We start from the raw sequence: 25633 nt of genomic DNA, 5'->3' as shown, positions 1-25633 counted from the left end.
AATGTCCTCCAGAGGTTTTTTCCATTAATGAAGCTGTGCTGTGCGTGTGCTATGATTTTCAGGGATGCTTTTTCATGATGCAGAAGTGTCTTTAACCTTGCGACACTTCCTCAGCATAGCAGCGTCACGACAAAAAAAGATGAATACATGTAAAAGCTGCTTGCGGAAATTATTTCCCTTGGCAAATCCACTTCATTAGGGCCTTGTAACTGATAGGAAAAGCAACACATACAGTTTCCTTGACTTGGATTTTTCAGTCTGCCCTGAACCTGATTGTCGTTGCATCTTTTGTCTTCCTTTTAGAAATCAGGAATACTTAAAAGCAAAGCAATCAGTGTTATCAGTATATGATTCAGCCACTGGAGGTGGTGTGTTTGGATAGACTGAAAGAGAAAGAAACTGGGTGTATTTTGAACCTAAAATAGTAATTTTCCAGATTGCATTTGAGCAAACATTCATTATTCTCTTTACATGCTCACATCCCAGACAGTCTGTGGTGTACCTGCAAGGCAGAACTGTCTTGTCTCTGTCTCACTGAGGACAAATCCCACAGACTGTCACCTTCATGTTTATAGGATTGTGAGCAGAAGGGACTGAACATGTGGCAAAATTAATAACTGGGTAGCATTCATACTTTCATCCTTAATTAAAGACAAGTGGGTATGTGAAATATATTTCCCCAGGGCTGTGGTGAGGGAATATCCACACATGTAATTAATCTAGCTGCTGGAAGTCACAATTTCACCACTAAAATGAAGCAGAAAGAGACACCAGCCAACAATATGGGCACACTCCAACATTCATTGAAGTCAATGGGAAACTTGTCTTTTTACTTCAAAGGGCATTGGACTGAAACCTGCAAGAGCATATTAAAACACTTAGAAGTCATTAAGCACTTATTATTGTAATACTGCAGTAAAAGAGGTAAAAATACTATAGGTGGATTTTAATTTAACCCACTCCCTACACTTTTAATTGTTCCGTGTTTACACGGTTGGTTGCATATAGTTGGATTAGGTGGCAATTTGCCTGGTGATTTGTCGTGTTTCTCTGTTGCTGCATAGTATGCTTTTTTTTATTGTCTTGTTTCTGTGTACATGTGTGCTGACATAATCCTCACAGAAGTTACTATACATGATTCCCTGTGAGAGCAAAGCTAGTAGCTTCTGTGAGTTGTAGTATTGTTATTTAGTAATCTTGGTATGGTAGAACTCACACACCCCAAGGGTGGGACTGTAGAAGGGGCTGAAGATGTAAGCGTGTCTTCCCCCGAGGGTATTAGCAGTGTCCCAGAGGGTGCGTGATCCTGTTCATGGGATGGGGAGGGGATCACAGGTCTGCCTGCTGCCATCACCACTGCCACTGTGTCTGCTGTCGATCTGTGTCCGTTACTGAGAAAGCACAAACTGCTGCAAGCAACGCACAGTCTAAACTTCACGGTGGCAACTGGAGGCATCAGGGTGCAGAAGGATAAATGTCATCCAACCTGGTTTCTTCTGTTATTCACTTGGCTAACCAATGATTTGGGGATTTGGTTAGCCACTAATCTTTGTCTGATTTCAGAGATCTGTGGTCAGTCGATGTATTAGAGAGAGCAAGTGGTTGCCTTGAAACAGATCAAACGGTGCTCAGAAGAACAGTTACTGCCGAGACTTCCCACATCTGGAAGATGCAGTTTAAATTGCATTGCATCTCAATTACTTGTTGTGATTGGTAGGCTGTGTTCAGAGAAGCCCGCTAACTGATGCAAGGCAAAGTTGAGGGCTGGCCCATTTGAAGACTTGTGCTTACTTATGGTATTTATTTATAGGCTCAGTTTCATCTGTGATGAATTCACGCCAAGTTTTTACATAGCTAAAATTTAAGAGGAATGTTTGCCTATGAAAAAGTAGGGAATCTGCTATCTCTGTTTTCTGCTAAATTGGATTTTGGAAGTCAAGACTGAGCACAATGAGCATTTTGTCCTCGCACAGCAAACTTGCTTTAGGTATTGCGTGTTGGGACAAATGGTGTCAGCTTTCTGGCTTTGGCTCCAACAACAAGAAAAGGCAATCAATAATAAGGGTTCATCCCATCAGATGGATAATGTGGCACCATTTAATTAGAATCATAGTACCATTTAGGTTGGAAAAGACCTTTAAGATCATCAGGTCACACCATTAATGTAGCACTGCCAAGTCCACCGCTAACACAAGTCCATAAGTTACACATTTACAGGTCTTTTAAATACCTCCAGGGATGTTGACTCAACTACTTCCCTGGGCAGCCTGTTCCAATCTCTTTACTCTCTCTCAACTTAAGGCCATTACCCCGTGTCCTATCAGAACACTCCCTGATAAAGAGTCCCTCCCCATCTTTCCTGCAGGCCCCCTTTAGGTACTGGAAAGCTGCTATAAGGTCTCCCCGGAGCCTTCTCTTCTTCAGGCTGAACAACCCCAACTCTCTCAGCCTGTCCTCATAGCATAGGTGCTGCAGCCCTCTGATCATCTTCGTGGCCTCCGCTGGACCCGCCCCAACAGGTCTATGTCCTTCCTGTGGTGAGGACTCCAGGGCTGGATGCAGTACTCCAGGTGGGGCCTCACCAGAGCAGAGTAGAGGGGCAGAATCACCTCCCTTGATCTGCTGGCCACAGTTCTTCTAATGCAGCCCAGGATGCAGTTGGCTCTCTGGGCTGCAAACGCGCATTGCTGGCTCATGTTGAGCTTCTCGTCCACCAGCACCCCCAAGTCCTTCTCCTCAAGGCTGCTCTCAAGCCATTCTCCGCCTAACCTGTATTTGTGCCTAGGATTGCCATGACCCAGGTGCAGGACCTTGCACTTGGCCTGGTTGAATTTCATGAGGTTTGTACAGGCTCACCTCTCAAGCCTGTCAAGGACCCTCTGGATGGCATCCCTTCCCTCCAGCGTGTCGACGGTGCCATGCAGCTTGGTGTCGTCAGCAAACTTGCTGAGGGTACACTTGATCTCACTGTCCATGTCACCAACAAAGGTGTTAAACAGCACCGGTCCTAGTACTGACCCCTGAGGAATGCCACTCATCACCGGTTTCCATGTGGACATTGAGCCATTGACCGCAACCCTTTGAGTGCGGCCATCTAGCCAGTTCCTTATTCACCGAGTGGTCCATCTATCAAATCCATGCTTTTCCAACTTAGAGACCAGGATGTCATGTGGGACAGTGTCAAACGCCTTGCATAAGTCCAGGTAGATGACGTCAGTTGCTCTCCCCTTATCTACAAATGCTGTGGCAACATCATAAAAGGCCACCAAATTTGTCAGGCACGATTTCCCTTTGTTGAAGCCATGTTGTCTGTCACAAATCACCTCCTTATTTTTCATGTGTCTTAGCAGGGTTTCCAGGAGGATCTGCTCCATGATCTTGCCAGGCACAGAGGTGAGACTGACCAGCCTCTAGTTCCCTGGGTCATCCTTTTTTCCCTTTTTGAAAATGGGGATTATGTTTCCCCTTTTACAATCAGTGGGAACTTCACCAGACTGCCACGACTTTTCAAATATAATGGAAAGTGGCTTGGCAACTTCATCTGACAGCTCCCTCAGGACCTGTGGATGGATTTCATCCGGTCCCATGGACTTATGCACCTTCAGGTTCCTCAGACGGTTCCGAACCTGATCTTCTCCTACAGTGGGCGGTTCTTCATTCTCACAGACCCTGCCTTTGCATCCTGCAAGTTGGGTGGTGAGGTTGGAGCCTTTGCTGGTGAAGACTGAGGCAAAAAAGTCATTCAGCACCTCAGTCTTCTCCATATCCTGGGTGACCAGGTCTCCTGTCTCCTTCCTGAGAGGGCCCACATCTTCCCTAGTCTTGCCTTTACCCCTGACATACTTATAGAAGTTTTTCTTGTTATCCTTGATGCCCCTAGCCAGATTTAATTCTATCTGGGCTTTAGCTTGCCTTATCTGGTTCCTGGTCCCTCGGACAGTTTCTCTGTATTCCACCCAGTCAACTCATCCTTGCTTCCACCCTCTGTAGGCCTCCTTTTTGCTCTTGAGCTTGTCCAGGAGCTGTTTGTTAGTCCACGCAGGCCTCCTGTCACTTTTGCTTGACTTCTTCATTCTTGGGATACACCGCTCCTGAGCTTGGAGGAGGTGATCCTTGAATACTAACCAGCTCTCTTGGGCCCCTCTTCCCTCCAGTACTTTTTCCCATGTTACCCTGCCAAGCAGGTCCCTCCAGAGGCCAAAGTCTGCTCTCTTGAAGTCCAGGGTAGTGAGCTTGCTGTGTGCTCTTCTCGCTGCCTGAAGGATCTTGAATGCAACCATTTCATGATCACTGCAGCCAAGGCTACCCTTAAGCTTGACACTCGCCACCAGGCCCTCCTTGTTGGTAAGGACAAGGTCCAGCGTGGTTCCTCTCCTTGTTGGCTCCTCTACCATTTGAAGAAGAAAGTTGTCATTGACACATTCCAAGAACTTCCTGGATTTCTTGTGCCCCGCTGTGTTGTCCTTCCAATAGATATTGGGGTGGTTGAAGTCCCCCATGATGACCAGAGTCTGTGAATGCAATGCCGCTCCTATCTGTCTGTGGAGGGCCTCATCCGCTCTGTTGTCCTGGTCAGGTGGCCTGTAGCAGACCCCTACCGTAATGTCCCCTGCCACTGTGTTCCCTTTAATTTTGACCCATAAGGTCTCCGTTGGGTCTTCATCAATGCCCAGGTGGAGATCCATGCACTCCAGCTGTTCATTGACATAGAGGGCAACACCTCTTCCTCATCTTTCCAGCCTGTCCTTCCTGAAGAGTCGGTATCCGTCCATTGCAACGCTCCAATCATAAGAGCCATCCCACCACGTCTCTGTGATGCCAATAAGATCGTAGCCCTGGAGGTGTGCGCACATCTCCAACTCTTCTTGCTTATTTCCCATGCTGCATGCATTTGCATAAAGGCATTTCAGCTGGGCGCCCAATGAAGCTGTCTCACTGGCTGGAGTGTTTGTTTTTCCTTCATGCTGCTCTTCAGGTGGTCTTCCTCTGGGGTGTTTTATCTGTGACTCCCCGGTTCCTATCTCCTCAGGGGCCCCTGCCTCATCCCCATATGACTTCGAGTGTGCTGCAGCATACCCAGCACATTTCGGAGCAACAGGTTGAGTGCCTTCACTAGAGAGCCACCCCTCTAACCTTGAAGCATCATCCCTTGGCTTGTCATGAGTAAGCCGGGTAGCATCCCCCTCCCCCAACAAGCCTAGTTTAAAGCCCGGTCAATGAGCCCTGCTAGCTCTTGAGCAAACACCCTCTTCCCCCTTTCAGAAAGATGAGCCCCATCCAACGCCAACAAGCCTGGTGCCATGTGGGTCATCCCGTTGTCAAAAAACCCAAAACTGTGGCGGTGACACCAGCCACGGAGCCACGTGTTCATAGATTGCACATGTCTGTTTCTTACAGTGTCCCTGCCTGTAACTGGGAGAACAGAAGAAAGGCCCCTCTTGTACTGAGGGGCCCAAAACTGAACACGCTATTTAAGGTGGGGCCTCACCAGTGCTGAGTACAGTGGGATGATAACTTCCCTAGTCCTGCTGGCCACACTGTTTCTGATACAGGCCAGGATGCTGTTGGCCTTCTTGGCCCCATGGTCACGCTGCTGGCTCATATTGACCCTGCGTTGTAATTCATCTGGTATGAAGCCTAGAAACTGAAAAACTTTTATATACTGAAAGTTTTACTGTGCTGACAGTGCAGGGAGCTGATAGTTTTGCTTTCAGAACCACGCTGGAAGATGGCTTTTCTTGACCCCTGCATGTCTGTGGCCATGTTTCATCGCCAAATTGGTATCTTTAGCCATTCGTTCATTTCATTGATACAGCAAGATGGAGTTTTCTTTTAATGAATGGAGCACACTGGAGGTGACCTTGATCAAAAACCAGGATTTAGAAACCCTAGAGATGAAGATTTACTCTTTGATTCCATGTTGTGCAGGACTAATGAATACACATCTTGATTTATTTTATTTTACAAGTAAATGTCTTGATTTTATTGAAAAAATAGTTGGTTTATACATGTGGTGGATATGCTAGTGATTCAATACGACCGCAAGGGGATCCCAAAAGAATAATTAATTTTTGTTGACCTTTTTTTAATTTTGTGACTTATTTTGGTATAATGTTCTTATTTCTGTTTGGCACAGGAGTAGAGAAGCCTGCTTCCTGTCTGCAGTATTGAATACAAAAATTAATCAGTCATTGTATATTTGTTTTATATAAAAATTCACTTGCCTGTATGCATAGGTAAAAATCTCTGTTGTCTTTTACAGAAAAGAGTCAAAGACGTCATATCTCCAATTGTATTTGAAGCTGCATACAGCCTTGGGGAACACGTCATAGAAAGAAGAAAGGAGGACAAGGACCTACCAGCTCTCAAGCCGATTCTCCGCTGGAAGAAAGGACAGAAGATAGCACAAAGGAATCAGGTCAGGTTTGGACTATGTTATTTCCCTAAATGGTCTGTGGCTCTGTCTGATCCTGAACTGACAGCAGAACTGGGCGTAAAAAGTGATTGCCAAGCTCTGGGTCATTTGTGCAGTCCCTACTGTTGCTGACGTCGGTGCTCCTCCATGACATAGTAAAGACAAGGTTGGGCAGCACAAGGTGAGGTCACTTGCTTGTTTCAAGTGCTTGCTTGTGCTGTGAAGAAGGGGACTGAATAAGGGAAAGGATAAGAAAGTTCCTGCTCCTTCTGGTTCTTGCCTTTTGGTAGGAGATTCTTGTGAAAGCCTTGGCCTTGGCTTTCCTTCCAGGCTTCGTTAGCACTGGAGGAGCAGTTCCGGCTCTAGGAGAGGACACAGGCACTTGCCCCTCTCTGTAAGGGAATAACAGTGGACAGATAAAGAAAATTTTTCCTGGCCCACTGTTCTCTTTTCTTGAGGGTTCCTCACATCCTGCTATGTGGCAGGGGAAACCCACTCCTGCTGTTATTGCAGGAGTTTATCATTTTGAATTGCTGTGGTAAAATCATAGAATCATGTATCAAATATGAATCAAATGGGATGGCTTTGTTTCAGAGAAAGGTAAGTGTAGGTGCAGCCAGATATTTACTAGGATCCTATTTTTCTCCCCTGCAATGCAGAAAACTCTTTTGTCTTTAATTTCGGTGAGTAAGAGAATTCCCTTAATTTTGAAACACTTGTCATTTAGAGAGTAGAAATCGTTCCCTCCCCCAGCCCCAAATTGTTCCCTAATGAAACAAAGTGTATGTGATTATGCTGCCTTTCTTGTTTGTCTGTCTTGACCTCACTTCTATCTTTGGAAAATGTTGGCCAATTTTCTTTGGTTTTGATGGGAGTGATTGAGACAGGGCCTATGAAGGTATTAAACGCCTTCAGGGTTTGTGAAAGCAGGCAGTCATGTCAAGGAGAGAGATCCCACTAGTGACCTTTTGAAAGACTCTAGTTTGAGCACAGTCCTTGTAGGTGCAGCACAGTCTGGCAAGGAAGGAGCCTGCAGGACAATTCAGACTCCCACTGTGTCGGCATTAGCGCATCCAGCGGTAAAGCTTGAGACTCCACAGGGAAAACAGACTTCTGTGGCTTGCAAAACTTCTTGTGTGTCAGAATTGCAGGATAATTTAGTCTGGAAGGACCTTTGTAGATGCAGTTCTTTGCTCAAAGCAGAGCCAACTTAAAAGTTAGATCAAGTTGCTCAGGGCTGCATGCAGTCAAGTCTGTTTTCCAAAGCATGCTTACAGAATTATGAGCTGGCGTTGTGCATGAATAGGAAACTTTTTTTAAAAGAAACTGTGAAAAGTCTGTCTGGAGTCTGAGGCTTTTAGCAGTGGATTGTTAGATCTGGTTTTTAACCCTGCGAAGTTCATATCTATTAAGTGATGTTTGCATCATCATCTGTAACATGACTTTCTGATGTTGCTCATAAGGTTACGTTATTGTGCTGAAATTCCTGGTCCCTGAATGCTCCTCAAAAGTTAACTAAAATGCTTACAGAGATATGCTTTGTCATACCCCCAAGTGTTTTGAAATGTATTTGGCTATAATCCTTGTACTTAGAGAAGTGAGTATTTCTTCAAGTATGGTTTATTTTTATAAATGTGTGAATAAAAGATGTGTCTAAGAATTACTTATTTTTATGAAGAGGGCTGTTAAATATCTGAATGCTGTATTGTTGTAAACATTATAATGGGAATTTGTAGAGAACTTTGGAACTTGAGCAGTGTGCTGAAAACCTGAGTGTTACATGAACAAAACTGCTTGGATGCTTTACTACTGGGCTTAGACTCAAAAGATCCCTTGCCCTGCAGGGATAATCTCAGATCAATATTAAAATACCTAAATGCTGAGATTATAGAGAAGAAACAAAAATATGTTGGGAATTTCCCTGACTTGTTTTCTTGTGTAATTTGGGTGACAGGGAGCCAGTTTAACAATCCGTTTCCATTTGCTTTCCAGATGTTGTTCACTTAGCTTAGTAAGAAAAGGATTTTGACATGGGGTGTGCCTGCAAGTGTACTTTCAGCTAAGGAAGTGGGCAGAGCTTCAGAGTTAGTGTGGAAGTCATGGTGGCATAGCCCTGACAGAGTAGCCTCGAGGCATGGTGGTGGGGTCCTCAAAGACCAATTTCATGGGAAAATCGGGGCGTAGCATTCTCTTTCAGGATTCTTGTCATCTCACAAGTAGAAATGGTTTTTAAAGGCCAAAAGGGATAGTGGGAACCAAAGTTTATGTAATAAAGGATTTACATCTTCAAAGAACTTGATGATTCTGGAGGGGCCTTACATTTTGGAAGTCCAATTCAAGACAGATTTAGTGGGCTTTTTTTTCCGAAAATACAGCATGGGTGAGGGCAGGTGGACAAGCTTAGTATTAGTGCTAGTACTGAAGTCTTTAAATACAGCCAGTGGTGTGTGGTTTTCAAAAGTGCTAGATCCTATTAATCCAGTAAGAAGTGTCATTTTGAAATTGGAAATGTTGCATCTGTTGTTTTGAGGCACCATTGAGATAGTGTTAGAGGTTGATACTTTGCTAAAAAGCACAGGTGTCTAGTTTTTATGAAGGAATGCAGGAGAAGAAACCAAAGTAGTGAACAGCTGAAGAAGGGAGAGGGAGTCATGACAGGGCAGGAAAGAGAGAGACGTCCGTCTTTCAAGATCTTACTGCAGGTCTGCTAGACCTACTTGAAAAGCCACACATATTGCATACATGTAGACTTTATAGTCATCTAGATGTGATTTTGTTTAAACTAAAGTGACGTTAAAGCTGAAGTGATCACTTTCACTAGGACTTCAGTTTGTTTTTCATGAACCAGATGTTCCCTGAATGCACGCATGACTTCCCAACAAGAGTGTACAGCCCTATGGCTCACAAACAAGGAGGTAGGAAAGCCATCAAGTGGCCTCTTGATATGAGAATTAAAGATTATATACAAAGTTCTTCATGGTGCTTTGCTCCATGCATTAAGGAGTTAGTTTGGAAATAGTGTTCATGGACACCCACCAGCAGGAAGGTGTATCCCTCCCTGATGACATAATCACAGGAAAGGATTTTGTTGGATATTCAGTCTTTAAATCCGTATTACACTGCATGTGAGAGAACAGTGTGGTCTTGTCCTAGTCACTTAGACCAAAGCAGAGCTAGAGTAGTAAAGGAGCGCATGGATGTAGGATTTAATTCAAAATGCATTTATTTATTGGTCACCTTTATTTTAAAAGAATGCAAGTTTTAAAGTAAGGCAGTGCAAAATGCTTGTATTTAAACAAACAAACAAAAAAAACCACCAACAAAACTAAACCTTGACTGTTCAGTGAAGGAGACTGCTTGTATTCCTAAATGAGCTGTGCTTGAAACAATCAAATATGGTAAATAATTTGAATGTCTGATTTATTTAAAGACCAGGATCTTTACTGCTTTCCTGAAATTTCCTAATGAAAAAGCATGCATTTGTGAGACTTCAAGTATTAGCCTTTTTTCTTTTTTTTAAGGAAAGAGGCTCTGATACTTCAAAATGAAGTAATAATGTAATTAAACTGGCCTGAGGGACTGTTTGGCCCAGGATAAAATACCAGTTGATTTCTCATGGACCTAATTATTTTCATGGTTCTTGTATATGCTTTCCAGAAGTTATGGTTGCTATAGCTTGGTATAATTATTTGTGGTAGCAAAAGCAAATACTTAAGGGTTAGTGTACATGTCTATCGATAGATGCCTCGGCAACTTGTCAGTTGTTGGGTGGAGACTGGTGGTGTGGAGAAGATGACAGCTTTCCAAGTTGTAAGTGGCTAACCAGCTCAGTTTTGCTAAAACAGAAAATCTCTTATGGGTCAAGACTGGGTGAGGGAAAAAAACATTCTACTTCTCGAGTGCGTATAATGAACTTAAAAACTTCCCACCCTGAGGTTGACTTTCCATTAGCTTCTTTGTTGCCTCCCGAATCAGTTGCTACCTCCATCCGCTGGAAAAAACTAATAAGTCTTCTTACTTCAGGGAAATTAATGTGTATTTAGAACTTGGTTTGGCTTAGTTCGTCGTAAGTGGTTTGTACTATAACATTTATTTTTGTATACCCACTGTATAAATACATGTCAACCAAGAAGGAGAAAGATCTCCTGCCAAATACAGTGGGGATTTGTTCCTAGTAGTATCCAGTAATGTATCTTAGAGTTCAAAATGTGGTATGCTAGAATTCTGCCTGTTCTAAATATTGTAATAAAATCACCTGCTGTTATGTGGATGGAGACACCATTTTGTTATAGGAAAATATTCTCAGTAGATTTAATTGCGTCAGTGTCTTCAGGACTTCTGGAATGGTCTGCCATAAAATTGCTTGTAAGTTATAAGAGACAGAAAAGGTTTAGGACGTTCTGTTCCCAGCTGTGCCGCTGACTTGCAGTGAGAATTTGGGTACAGTTCTGCGCCTCCGGATGACTGCGGCTGCATGTCTCTGGGATAAACTTCACCTTTTTAAAGCAGAGGACTATTTTTTCAAAATAATTGTGTTTGAAAAGCTGGTTAAATATTTGCACATAAATTACCTTAGTTGGCAGGTATGAGAAAGTATAGGAGGATTTTTATGGAGCTGAAACATGAATACCTTCAGTGATTTTTGATCTGCTGCACAAATAATGCCATTCTCTATTTTAAAACATACACACTGATACTGAGGACAAAACAATGACAGATCTGGACAGGCTGAAATGTAGTGTTCATACACACAGCATGGTCCAGGTTTGTCAGTGGTGCCTTCTCCAGAGCAGAGATCTCTGTGTGCCTGCTTGAGTCAGGTCATGTCTCTGCCAGCACACTGACGTGTGTCCCGAGCATTTCTAGGCATTGGAGTGACATCTCTACCCTGGTAAGCTGCTGGAACAGCCCTTGGCATGATTTTAGCCTATGCCAACTACTGCAAACCATTCCTGGGTCTATGGGTCAGGAGTTAGGATGCTCCTGTCTTAGAGGCCAGGGCAGTTTAATTTACTGGTACAGCTGAAGCCTCAGTACCCTTAGTATACCTGTCAGTAGCTGGATAGGTGGAAAGTTTGAAGATTGACTTATGCGCAGACACATAGGAAGTCTCTGGGAGACTGCAGGAGTCAGCCGAGTTGCCATGTTCCAGATGAAATGTCTTGCCACTAAACTCTTTCCTCCTCGGGCAGGGCAAGCTCCCAAATTATCTTCTGCATTTATTCTTGCAGAGATCCACCATGTTCTGCGCTTCCTGCCTAATTGCCATTGTTTTGCCTTCGCTTGGAGTGTGATTGCTGAAAGTGATGACTTCCACTCCTCCTGCCATCCCTTTGGTGGTGTCTGTCTTTTGCTCTAGACAAGTTTGGTCAGAGGCGGTGCTGAACTGGCAGGGACTGGGTGCTGTTCATGCCAGGAAATCTGGAAAGGACCCACCCTGAGCATGTACTGGATTGGGCTGAGTATTGCATTTGCCTGCTTTTTTGCTGTTGAATGGCAATAAAGAGGAAAGATTTACAAGTCTGGAAGAGATTCAGAACTGAACAAGAACAGCAGGTGTCCAGATGTATTGTACCTCTGAAATGTTTATAATTAGCAAACTTGCTGAAGTAAGAATGAGTGGAAATCAGTGTCTCTGATGGTATGCATGTTTCTATATGCACGCTCTTAAGCAATGACAGGCTTGGCCAGTAATTGTCCAACTTATTCATATCCCTGTTTAACAGTAAAGGAAAAACAACATAACTGAGAATGTGTAAGACATGGTTTAATCCCCGGGTTTAGATCTCATGGGCTTCCTAAAGAACAATAGCCAATATCGTATGCTAACATACACACGAACACACGCACAGAGATATATAGACCTTCGTGGCTTGGCATATGTGCTAGGGGAAGGGTCAGACTATCTTAAGTGGTAGGACATGAATTATATGATTTAGTTTGCAGGTTCTTCAAATAAATAGGTAGAGAAAGGAGTTTCTGCTTATGCGTGGAGCTATAAAAAAAGAATAAATTGTAATACTTAAAAAGCCACAGAGAGAGGTGACAACCTTCAGGAAGCCAGGCTCCATTAGCTCTGTTCATATATTTCAGCAGTTATGTGAGGGATCAGTAGAGCTTAATTGGAATACCTAAAATCTTGAGAGCAGATAATATGATAGTATTAGTTCGTTCAGTTCAGAATACCTCAGTGCCACAAAACCCCTTGTCAGTTCAAATTTGCATTCATAAATACAAAATCACTGAAGTGCAGGTGGATTACAGAAGAGGACTTTCACCGATCCTTGGGGGTCTAAATGAGCTAAAGGTAGACATAAATTCCTTATCTGATGATTTGAAGAGTTTTTTGTGTTTCCAGCTGACAGAACAGCTGTCACATCTGTTTTTAATTTGTCATTGTTATTATGCTTTTATATTTTTAATTACACAATTGTGTGATGAGTAACAAAGGTTTTGACTCTTGTGTTAAGATGTTTAAGTATGAAAGCATCCCGTGAGAAAGATTCATCTTATACGGTTCTACTTTTGGTAGTAGAAATAAGGAGGTTTAGAGTAGAAAATATTCTCAAATATCATTAAAGAACCCTCCCGAGATGATATAATCGAATTATTCTATATTCATCCAAAATAAATGGAAGACCATTTAAGACAAGACAGGAAATATATTGAGAAATGTGTTACAGAAATCTATCCTATAATGGTATTGGGAGATGGGACAATTAACCCAATAGGTCTTTCCCATCTATTGTTCTATGAATTTATAAGGCCTGAAGTCTTGTAAAATGAGAACACTATTTGGATGATTTGAACTGTTAATGATTTTTAAAAAGAAAAAATTGCCTCAGCCTGAAAAATGAGTGAGTCAGACTAGAAATCTAATAAAGCTCTGAAAGGCTAGGGGCGTATTGCTATTGCCACCAATTGTAATTCTTCACCCCAGGAGAATATGAGGACAAAAGATTGCACTGTTAAATCTACTCACTGCTGTGAAGAATAAGTAATACATATGCTTATTAATTTATGCTTGCCTTCAATAGCTAACAGGTTTCATGCCTGATCTTTTCTAAACAGCTGATTTCATTTGGGAGTTTCTGTTCCCCTTATATTTGAGTGTCCTCTCTCCTTTTTAGCTTGGTGCTCCAGCCCAAGCTGTAGTTGTTTAACAATTACTGAAAGCAGGATGCAGCTGAAATAGGTGAGAAATGTTTGCATTTGGCCTTAGATGTCTTGACAGGTGGCAATGCGGTAGGCATGAGCCGTAGGCCCAGAGCCTTCCACTTAATAAAGTGGATGAATTCCCTTGTAGCCTTCCCCAGCTGGAGAAGTTCGACTTACATAGTTGCACCCTTACTAGCATGGTAAAAGAATTATTACTGGTCAGGTTCTGTTTTCTTACACTAATGCACTATAAATGAGCATCTGTTTTCTTTGCCTGAAGACATGCTCTGATGAAGTCTGTGTTATGCGGGGGGAGCTTGTTAGCTAACCTTGTTCCCCTGCACCATGCAGGACTGGCACGGCTCTTTGGTTTCATAGCAGGACTCTTTTGAACACTTATCGCTCCCCCGGTATTCCTGCCTTTGTTGTGTGTTTGCTCCACCACTCACTAAGAGTATTGTGGAAATCATGTGTTCGTCTTTTAGCCAGCACATCTGATGAAATCCTGGAAAGTTTTTCACAATATTAATTGCTTTTCTAGTGGGAATTTAATTCAGCCATTTTGCACTTGGCTCAGCAGGATACTGAATGGACCGTTTCCATGAGTAGTATAGTGAAGCACAGAATGTCTGGAGAGAGTCAGTCACTATTTCTTTTTCTGTGGTCAATAGGTCTGTAGATAATAGCTTTATTTTGCAGGTAAATTGAAAATTTAAAGAAAAATAAATGAAGGTCTAAAATCGGGCTCCTTTATCCATACAGGTCTTTTCCATCTTTAAATGATTCTGTGATTCTCTGTTTAGGCACATTAATATCTAAGTGATTGATTTGTAAGGCTATAAAACAGGAAATAGTTTCTAGAAAAGGCAGTGAGATTTGCTTATAGCTCAGTGCTTTTGAAAATTGGATCGTGTATTCTGGTCCCTAAATAAGGACCCAGGAACCCAGATATACCAGATAACATGGTAATAGCCATATATCATCAAGATCTAAAAAGTAAAGAATTATTAGGCTAACAAACCCCCTTATGCTACATCCTTTAAATGGAAGTGCTTTTGTGTTACTAGCATGATCTAATTGCTAAGTCATCCCTGCACATACCATAGGGTATGGTGACAGTTTACAGGAAATCAGTGTAGAGACTGGAACAGTGCATTCTTAACACAGATTATTTTGCATAACCCAAGTTATCCTGCTGAAGTACACAGCCCAGTTCATGAAGCTAAAGGAATGGATCCTTGATTCCTGAAGGCCGGCTCTGTCGCCTTTTAGGAGATGCGCTGTCAACTTTTTGTGGCCTGATGTGTGAGGAAGTAGTTAAACGCCTGATCCAGTGCAAATCACTATTCTCTTATCCAGAGCATAAAATTAAATGATTTCTGGGGGTCTTTTGAGAATCCTGTTTCTTGCCCTTCTCTTCAAACATTGTCTTTCAGCTGTCACTTTTCTGTGAAAGAGTGGGCACAAGTCTTACTGGAACACAGTACTGACAACCTCTCAAAGTCCTGATTGCACATTTTGGCTACAACTGGAAATTTCCATGTGCTTCCCTGAATTTTGAGAAGTTGAATGTCTTGGAATACTTTTTTTTCTTTGTTTATTGGATGATTTCCAGTATTTTCTGTGGGCAGGAGTGCCATAAACACAGGTGTGTGTTTGGTTTTTTTCTGTGTTTCCTGTTATCTTCCCTACTCCCAGTAACTTAAATGGGTTTAATTTTAGATGGCCATTGAAAGAAAGTGAAGCCATTTAGCAAGACAAGTTTGTAATCCCAGATTGCCTTCCTCTGAGAAGGCGACTGTGACCATTAGGCCGAAGCCAGGCTCCTCCTTGCTTGTTTTACACCCTAGCAGCACTTCTTATCAGTCCACCATCAGAAGGAAGGAAAAGGAGAATATCTTCACCCCCACTATCCGGCAGCTTTGTGCTTAGGATGCCTTAGGATGGAGGAACTAGGCATTCATCCTCCTTCCTGCAACAGAGCACTGTACATTTACCCCTGGCCTTTATCCCAAAATATGGAATTTAATCCACTACCTCTCTTCAAGAGGCAAAGTAGATGCAAAGGTACTTGCTTTGAGGCTCTGTCTGAATGCCTGTTTAGACACGTCCTCTTCCTTATCAGCTGGCTCTAGGTTTCTCCTTACTGTACATTTAATTGCATACATATGTCCATTCACTCTTTATGAGGAGTATGTCTTAATGCAGGCTTTTTGACTTAACCTCTGGAGGACATGGGCCACATCCATCTCCACTAACCTTTCATTCCTTGACCTCCTAAGAAGCATCATCTTTTCCACCCAGAAAAGTCGCCAGGCAGAGTTTGAGAAAACTGCGCTTGCCCAAGATGTTTGATGTCCTGGTGGGAACTGCTATGGAGCAGTTCCCCATAGGTGCATGGCTTCTGTGCAGCAGAGAGCGCAGAGAAGAATCATGGACCCTGGAAACACTTAAATTTGCTCTGTGTTTTTATGTAGACCTGGTGATTGCAGGAAGTCTGACCGACTCTGTCTGCGTGCCCTTTACATTAGCTTTGTGTTTGTACAGTAAAGATGTGTCCTAGAAACGTTGAGGTTATCCTGTCCCTGCTACTGAGCACACAAACACCTATTTCTCCCCTGGAAATGCCAGACAAAAGTGTGGTGGCCTTGAGATAAGAGATACAGCTGTGTTTCTCATTCAGGACCACTTTTGCCCCTTCCCCGCCATCTTGTAAGCTTTCTTTTATGTATTTCTTATGTAAAGAAATTTCCTGACCATCTCTGATACACGTATTCAAAGCTGTGATGTAGTTGGTATGATACAAGTAGAATCCAGTAAGAATCAACTGAACTTCAGTAAAACCACTGTTCAGAATTGCTCCTCTTCACTTTGCGTAACAGTAACTGCAAAAATTAGGAAGTGTTTCCCCAGTGCAATGAATTTGTTTTGTCCTACTTCCCTTTTTCCAGCTCTGGATAATAGATACAGTCCATTGGTTACCTCAATATGTAAAGAGTTCTATAAATCCCTAAAACTGAAAATCCCACTTTAAAGACTGCTTGGAGTTAAAATTAGTGATTATATTGTAGTAGAATCTGTCCATATCCCAGGAAGAGACTCCTGCTCTAACAACATCCAGTGTTCAGTTAGGTGCAGTTTCTGGCCCAAAGAAATTACAGCCCAAGTAGACCAAGTAAGGGCACAGTAACAGAATATATAAGCAGTGTTCACAAATGTTATGATGACTTACAGTGTGTTTACTCCTTAATTCTTTAAGAGGGATTTGAACAAGCAGGAATTAGTCAACTGGAAAGGTTGGTTCAAGATAGCAGAGAATAAAATGGAGGAAGTAGATTGACTGCTAGAAGCTACAGGGTTGAGGCACACAAAAAGGGGAGGTGGAGCAGAGTCATGGCAACATCTATCGGACCAGGGAAATAGCAGAAAATAGGAAAATAATCCATAGATGTTATTAGCGTGCAATGGAAGGGGGCTGCTGAAACAGCTGTGGCTGCATCGATGGGTCCTAGCAGCTGGCTGGAGTGGAAATCCTTTCTCCCCACCGAACAGGTTCCAGATCCTCCGCAGAAGCAACGGGTTTGCTCCTACACAGTTATGGATCTGGAGACTCAGCATCCTTATTTCTTTCTCCCATCCCAGTCTGGTAGGACCTTGGGTTTCTATGGAATAACGAAATACTCTGAATGTATTTCGAAGTAGCTTGCTGTCTAGTGCATGATATGTTGGAAGAGATACACACTCAGTAGTTATAGAAAATGAGGTATTTGTTCAGTCTTTCTGAAGAATGGCAACTATAGATTTAGTAAGAAAATTCCAGAATTATTACGTAGTTACTTAAATGTACTTACAGTACTTTATTCTTTGAAACGTGCACGTCATATCTTTGATCGCTCTGTTCACTTTGCCAAGATTTCTGCAATGCAAATAGGGAAACTGTCAAGCAATAATATTTTTACAGTTTATTTTTCTTTCTCCTCTGAAGGTCAAACAGTCTTTCCTATATATAGCTACTATGGTGGTTGAGGATTAATTCTGAGGATTTTTGAGACTATACTGAGAATGTAACGTGCCATGTTTTGAGAGGGATACCTTGTGTTGGTTCCTGTCTCAGGGCTATTCTTGTCCTTTGGTTTGGTAGCCTTTATTAAGGAGAAAGGGTAAGTTCAGCCCTTGTGTTTAAATCCTCAACAATTTCCACTTCTGAGATTCTGTGAAAGGAAAATAAAACGGCCAAACTAAATAACCCCCAATGAACTGGCACCTCCCTTTTTTCTTCATTTTGAAACTCAGTACAACCGACAGCAGAGTTTGATGTCTGCTAGTCCAACACCAATTAAATTCGTAAAGGTCCACTGCTTTTTGGAGAGCTCTGTTGATACAGAAAAAGGAGAGCAAGCCGCCTCCTTAGCCAAGAGTCTTCCTTGAGAGACAAGGACTAGAAATCGCTATGCCCTCTGGGGTTAAGATTCAAAGTCTTTCTACACTGCTGATACAGTTGGGCAGAGCTCTTAAAAAATGTATTAACTCTTTCCGCCCCTGCTTCGACCCCCGATTCTCTCTAACCCTATCTGACCGTTATCTGTGTCCTGCACAGATTTGCCCTGTCTTTGCATTTAAGATTGAAATATATTTACTTCGGTGATAAAAGTCATGGAGCCAAGCCTGTAGACAAGAATATTCATATTAAAGGAAGAGACCAGTGGAGTGTCAGGTTTCCTAACTGAACAGTGTTGGCAACCTTTATTTTCGGTATTTGTCCTTTGAATATTTGATAAGCTCAAGAGCATTATGACTCCGAAAGAATGAATCCTCCAGCCTGAAAAGTCTGGTCATCTGTTCAGAAAAGTATTGGTCTCTGTTCTCAACAGCAGGGGAAAGTAACCGTGATCTTGACACGATTTAGGTTTCTTGGAGGCAAAGAACATGTTCCTGTTCTCTTCTTTCGCTCACTGGTGTCTGCCTTGTTTAGCTATGGCAAACTACCATAGAGATTTGCATAGGCTCCTAGATGTCTCATGTATTTCTCTTCTTTTTGCTGCTTAAATAGCATGCTCGTGTCTAGTGGTATGTCGTCCTTTCACAGTTCCTAGTTTTATCAATCTATTAGATTTCCCAAATGATAGTCTTTATCAGAGTTCACAAGATAAACAGTGCTTCCATTATTTGAGGGTATCACTGGTACGTAACAGTCTTTGTAATTTTCTGTTGCTCGCAGGATAGCAGAAGTGTTTCCTACCATACACAAAATCTTAAAATAATAATAATAATTTAATTCCTTATCTTTAATATAGGCTAGTGAATATATTGGTGCATGATTTCCTTACTTGCAATTCTTAGGACTGAAAATAGTTTCATAAATACTTCATTTTCTGTTTCATTTTCATGCACATGTGTTAGGAAGAGAAACAAAAGTGCCAGAAATGTCTGAGCAGTAATTCTTGACAGATAAGAAGTAGGAATGGATTGAGGTAAAACCTCTGAGAGAGCCTGGTTTTGGTGAAACTTCTTCAGTTAAAAGAGAATAAAAATAGTTCTGATAAAGACGAGATTTGCCTGCCCTTGAATTTCCTTAACACTTACACCATATATTCCTGCGTCACAGATTTTGATGATGTGGGGTTTGGGTTTGGTTGTTTTTGTTTTTTTTTTTTTCCATATGAGTATGTTCTTCCTTTGAATTTTGATCTTACTCTTTTCATGCTGTAATAATTCTTTTTCTCTCTTTTTCACAGACTGTTTTTGAGAGGAACTGCCAATCTGATGACTGTGCTGCTGACTTGAAACTTCAGGGTAAATTATTGCTGTCTAGGTGTGTAGCTGAACTTTTGTTTTTCCTTTTTCTCTCTTACACTCTAGCATGCCATTCATTTATGTAAGATGGCATTGAAAAATCAAAATGCAAACACAGACATTTTATATCCAGACTAGAAGGATGACGACAACAATATCAGCTTTAGTGCAGAAAGATCTTGAGATGTACAAAGAATCTGAATTCCTGTGGTAATGGGCTCAGTGCACATACAGGGCAAGACGCCTTCACCTTCCCAATTACAGTAGACAAAACTGGAGAAAAGAAAAAAGCATAGTGGAGAGGGGCAGGGAAAGTAAAGCTGCATGTCCAAATCAAGTACCAATGATGTGGACCATTTCATTTTTCAAAGAGAATAAAGTACTGTTTATGACGTGGTAGGACTAAAGCCACATGCAGAAAAGTAGTTATGTTCAGAAAAAATGTCATATGGAAGGTTAAAAAAAACCCTCAGAACATGGCAAATTATCTTCAAATTATCTTTTTCTGTTTCTGAACTTGTGTAGTTTTACTAACTGTCCTGAAATACTGCTTTTGTCAGATTCTTCTTGTTAGTAACTTGGGGAGGGGTGTCTGATTTCACTTTCTTCTGGGATAATAAACCTCATCAAATAGACCAGAGGTGAAGTTTAAGTTCTGTCCCTTGTGCTTGGTGATCCTAGGAAAATGCCTATTGTTTCGCCAGGATGCAGTTATTCAATGTCGGGATAAATCAGGCTAAAGGTGAACTTTACACATCACTTGTGTTTCCTTTTTTTTTAGCATTTTTAGCACACTTTTAGAGCTGGAAGTGCTGATGCGAGTTATTTAATTGTGTGCCAGAGGTTTTGCTGTTTGGAGGTGTGTTCTGTGAAATGCTTTGCTTTCAGGTCAGGAAAGAGAGGGGAAGAAACTCCCCTGCTGTCGGAAAAAAAAAAGGGGGGGGGGGGAATTAACAGTCAGGAGTTATACACACGTTTTATATAAGTCTACAGCATGCTGTAACTGTACTTGGAGATGAAACTGAACCAGAGTCAAGTCTGAGAAGTTACGGACTTCTCCAGACACGACTGAAGTCCACAGGAATGTTTCGGGGGATTGGCTTGGAGGAGGATTAGGTCTCAGGTTGCAGAGTCCAAGCTTTGACTGCGATTAGTCTGTATTTTTGACCTTTCGCTCGATCTTCGTGGTGAACAAAATCTGTGCGGACTAGGGAAGCCAGTAAGGGATTTTGTCCAGCAGTTGAGGAATAATCAATAAAAAGCAAGGGACAGGTCCTAAAAACTTGTCAGTCAGTGTACAGTAATCACAGCAGTAAGAGCTGTATTTGCGATTGGAGCATTAGACTGTTTATTTTTATGGCTGTTATTTATGTTATCTTGGCAAATTAAAAGCCACAACTGTCAAAAAAGCTTAAGATATTCAAATACAGTTTCCACGTTTGTATAGTAAAATGTTGAACAAATGGTCTCAAATCTTTATCCAGTGACACTCTGAAGTCCTGTTTGAAATAAACAGGATGTTGTCAAATCCATCAAGTCTGCACAGAATGGGTTTTCTTTAGCTAAAGGGCTGTGTAAGCTTCAGTTATTAAGAAACAACACAGGTGGTATCTCTAAAGAAAACAGGGTGGTTTCTTTTTATTATTATTGCATGTAAAACTACAAAAACATGCTATGGATTCTGATGTTAGAGAAGTGCCTGTCTTGAATACGGTCATTTTTCCAGCCCCACGTGTTTTGTGCTAAAGAATCCTATCAGCGTTTTCCCACATTATTCCTGTTTATGCTAGCTCTGTGTAGAGAGCATTTTCTTTTTCATAGAAAGAGAAAAAAGGGGAGTCGTTTATTACTATCTGCACTAAACAATTGACTTCATTGTTAGCAAGATTATGGCAATGCCTTTTTCTAAATAATCACATCTGACTAAATTAGGTGGACTTATTGGAAAAAATACAATTAATGACACACAAATACACTGGACTGAAATAAACAGGATGTCTGTGGGAAGGCAGTATTAAGTGCTGTCTCTCAGATCTACTGCAGCTCTTTGAAGACGTCACTGGACATGTTGATGGGGAGATCTGGTTAAGATCATCTACCTGGGCTTACAAAAGACTTTTATTAAGTTTTCTCACCAAAGGTTCACAAAGTAAGTTCCCCAGGTCTGAGAGGAATGGTGCCTGAGCATTACTACCTAATTAAAAGGTAGTCAACAGAGAGGAGGAATAAATAGTTTGTTTTCCTGGTGGAGAAAACTCCACGAGTCCTTGTGCTAGGGCCAGTGGTATTCAGCATATGCATAAATGATCAGGGCAATAATCTGCTAGAAATGAATAGCAAGGTGTTTGCTAATAGCAAAAGAGCTAAAGTTTGCTAATCATACTAAACTATTTAGAGCAATGAAAAGAACAAACAGGGAAGTATGTTCTCATGAAGCGTGTGATTAATCTGTGGATTTTACTGTTTGGGATGTTATAAATGCTGAGAGTTTACATGGTAGTGAAATGGCAAATATGAAAGCTGGAAGCTGCAGAAATATATCAGCAAAATAACACTGTGCTTGTTCTTCCATAGCCTCTTGCTTTTAGACATGGGCACATACAGGGCTCTCTGCTAGACGGACCAGCTTGGTCTGACTGTTTTTAAGTGCTTTTCATGAATTTGTAACGTTTTAAGAGCCAAAAGCTGTACAGAGAGCTATATATTGTAAGGTATAGTTTTGTCCATCACTATATATAATATGCTTTCAAATGTGTGCTGGTTAGAGCATTTGTGTGCATAGGAAGTTAGCTCAGATTACATTATCATCAAGAGAATTGCTTGCTGAGGTCACTTTTGTGAGCTCAGGAACCGCACAAGCTACTCCAATTTAGCGTTCACCTGGGATGCATTTGAATCACTAGAATTACCCAGTTAAAAGATTGCACCCAGCTTTGAGGATGCCAAATCTGCATACCAAATGACTAATAGGAAAACCAGCCTGTACTGGCAAGAGCTAACCAGGTCTGCTCTGATTTTGCTTTTCTTGGAATCCTCCTTCTCTTCTGAAAACTTATTCGTGTGCCCTCAAATTGGGAGCACTGCACTTTGATAAATAACAAATAGCCTGGAAGGTTAATACTCAGCCTAGGAAACGACCTAATATATGGCCATTCATGCAAAGTGCTCAAACCAAGCAAATCTGCATGTGTAACTTAGAAACTTCACTGTCGTTCTGACCAGATATGATTTGGTTTTGCCTCGTTATTTCCTGTTGTTGAGGTGCTGCTGCCCATGGCAACGATGCTGCTGGGCAAGTTGAAACCCTCCACTATGAGCTGGAGAAGAGGGTAGGGTAGGACTGCTTGAAAGTGGGCGATGGCAGAAAGACTTTAAAGCCTTCCAACTCCTATCTGGAAGGTTTTGCAAAGATTTGGGAGGGTGGGACATGGTGGTGATTCCTGTATTCTATTTTTTTGAGTACTTCTGTTGTAGTGAAAGGTGTCCTTGGAGTCTTGGGCTGAAGACCAGGGTACCATGCTGTATCAGGGTGAAGAAGAGTTAGAATGCATTTATTCTGGAAAGAAAAAGGTTTGTTTTCAGTTAACAGCTTAATCTGAGGCTTAATTAATTAATTAATCTGAGGCTTAATTAAGGCTTGTCTACCTTCCTTAGCACCAGCTTGCATATAAACACACCCTAACTTCTTGTAGGGATTGTGGGATGAAGGAGCCAAACTCTTCCTGCTTGTGGCAGATGGCATGTGGGGCAAGAGTCATGGACTGTGGCTTGGCAGGTTCAGACCAGAGATTTGTAAAAACTTTCTTGTGTAGGCAGTTCATGCTGCATGGGAATGAGTTGTGCAGAGATGTTGTGCTTTGCCATTTTGGGTTTCACGACTTGGCTAGATAAGGTCCCAGCTGACCTTACCTGTTGTTGGCAACAGTCCTGTATCATGAGGATGTACGACCTCTAGAGATCCCTTCCAACCAACTTTTCTGCAGTTTTCTGACTTGAGGTAAATCTTCTCTGTAACCTGAGCAAAATTGCTTCAAAAAAACCCCTAGCTCCTTGCCAGCATGGAAACACCTACCTAGGATGGTTATGGGTGTCTTCCAGTGCTGAGACTGGAAACCTGCCTGTAGGACTTCTCACGTCTTGCTTATTCCACCTCTGCCAGAGAGAACATGCATCACAGTGATACTGCAGACTGGACCTGGCAAAGCAAAATGTGCAGATTAAACTTTCTGGGGCAGACATTACAAGGTAGCTTGTAGAAACAGCTGCAATGGTGTGTGCTAGTATTGCTGCAAATGGTCCTTTTAGTGGTTGGCCTGGCCTTATTCGTAGGAGTGTGAATGTTGTTAGCCTAAAACTACAGGTGGCAACTTAGGAGTAGGGAAAAGGGAGCCATGGAGTGTCTTGGGGACTTGGTGAAGGTAGTGCTGGGAGAAGCTGAAGGAGCAGAGGAGAGGCGTTTATCTTTTCAGTCATGACTATTTTCAGATCCATTTTTCTTTAAGAATAAACATGTGAGGTTTTGGCAGCACAGAACAGAGTGACTGCTCATCGCCTCCCCTTCAAAGCGTCTCCAGTGTAAAATCTTGCAGCTGTCATAGGAGGTACCAAAATCTGGCCCTATCCATGCAGTGATGTCCTGTGTTGAGGGGAGGAGGAAAGAGATTTCTGAAGGAAGAGAATTAAAAGTATCTTAGTGTAAAGAAGGTATTTATGTATTGCATATGAGTAACTGTAATGACACAACCTGAAACCATAAGAGAAAAAGGAATAGAGTATTCTGCAATAAACTTTATTTTTATGGCCACAGCTCTGGGACAGCAGTGGGAAACCAGTTTTCCTTTCCAGCGATCCAATACTGAAAAGCAAAATGCAATCAAAGAGTGTTCTGTTAGCTATTATTTCCAAATATTGTTTAATATTAAAAATATATTTATTACATATCATGCTAGACTTCAGTGCCTCACTCTGTTTTCTCAGCACAGCAAATGTCTTTTCCATCAGGTTTCTGTAGCAAATAGCACGTTTTTATTGAGCCTGTCTGTAGCTACTTGTTAAGAAGCTGAACTGCATCTGTTTCCTCAAGATGTTCTGGGGGAAACTCTAAAGAAGGTGTTTTGTAGAAGATTACACCTCCCTACCCTTTAAAATCTGCTAATCCATTCCTCTGGTACTTTGTATGGGAGAAAAGCACTCTGGTCTTTTAAGAAGAACCTGAAAGTGCTGAGGGAGCAGGGCTGACTGGAACACACATCTTGTCGGACATACCAAAGCAGCTGCAGGTCCTGAGCTGATGTCTACCCAATCTTATTGTCACTCTGCAGAGGGAATGGTACTTCTGAAGCCCTGTTTAGGCTGTAACAGGAACCAAGTGAAAACTGTGGAGCAGACATTTGAGTAACAGCAAGGGTGTTTGAAAAAACAGACTTTTTCCTAGCTATAATAAACAAACCAGCTAAAACGACCAGAGCAGAATGGGTGGTGGCTTCCCTGCGAGATGCAGCTAGGAAGGAAATCCTGTATGGCTGTGTAAATATACTGACAGCCTGTGTGTTGTGCTGAATAGAGCAGCTTTAGCAAAAACAAACAGTACAAGAAGAAAAATGATGTTGCAACATGCCTTGTAGCTGCTGTGTTCCAGCGTGAGTTGTGCGCATGGTATGTAAATCGGGTTGTAAGCGCTGGACTATGAGCCCCCTTGGATAGAAAATGCTGTAAGAAATAACTGCTACAATAAATATTATAGCAACAAAAAATGCTGTAATACATATTGCTATTCCTGAGAAGGTTCCAGGAGGAAGTCTGTCTTCCATGTATTTATGTGACATGAGGTTACCCTTCATCCATCATTAGAAACAGAATTACTCACCCATTGGAGGGCTTATGAGTGTATGTTTGGCCGATTGGAATAAGCAGCTTGCTTTTATGTATTGGTTTAGGGCATCCTTAACGGCCACCATTCATTAAATTTATGTTCTTCCCCTACAGACTGGCTGGGGTTCCCATATATGCTGATGAAAATTGTTTATTTTGGAAGTGTGAAATTGAAAGCAAAAGTCATAGAAAGCCAAAGGGGTGACAGGTGCATTCTGCAGAGGTTTTAAAAGCTTTTCAAATTGTGGGGTCAATGCTTTCAAAAGTTCTCTTCTAAAATGGGATTTTTGAGAAATGCCCTTTTCCAGTAGTTGAAAGGTCAGGTTTGTGACTTGGGCCGTCTCTAATTCTGTCAGAATTAGCCAGAGAATAGACAAAACCCCAGCCTGTCAAAAA

General features: G+C 41.9%; 1 protein-coding gene across 1 annotated transcript in view; it reads left to right on the top strand.

Annotated features, from left to right (window-relative positions):
- Positions 1–25633, top strand: part of ITGA9 (integrin subunit alpha 9) — a 228803-nt gene that overhangs the window by 114269 nt on the left and 88901 nt on the right. Inside the window, exons 16-17 of the mRNA XM_074575530.1 lie at positions 6263–6418; positions 19309–19385. Of these exons, the coding sequence (XP_074431631.1) occupies positions 6263–6418; positions 19309–19385 (233 nt within the window). The remainder of the gene's footprint in view (positions 1–6262; positions 6419–19308; positions 19386–25633) is intronic.

Source organism: Larus michahellis, chromosome 2, assembly GCF_964199755.1.
Source record: "Larus michahellis chromosome 2, bLarMic1.1, whole genome shotgun sequence".
In the NCBI taxonomy this organism is placed as follows: domain Eukaryota; kingdom Metazoa; phylum Chordata; class Aves; order Charadriiformes; family Laridae; genus Larus; species Larus michahellis.
Note: the sequence above shows the minus strand (reverse complement) of the source record. Positions and strands in the feature narration are given on the sequence as shown.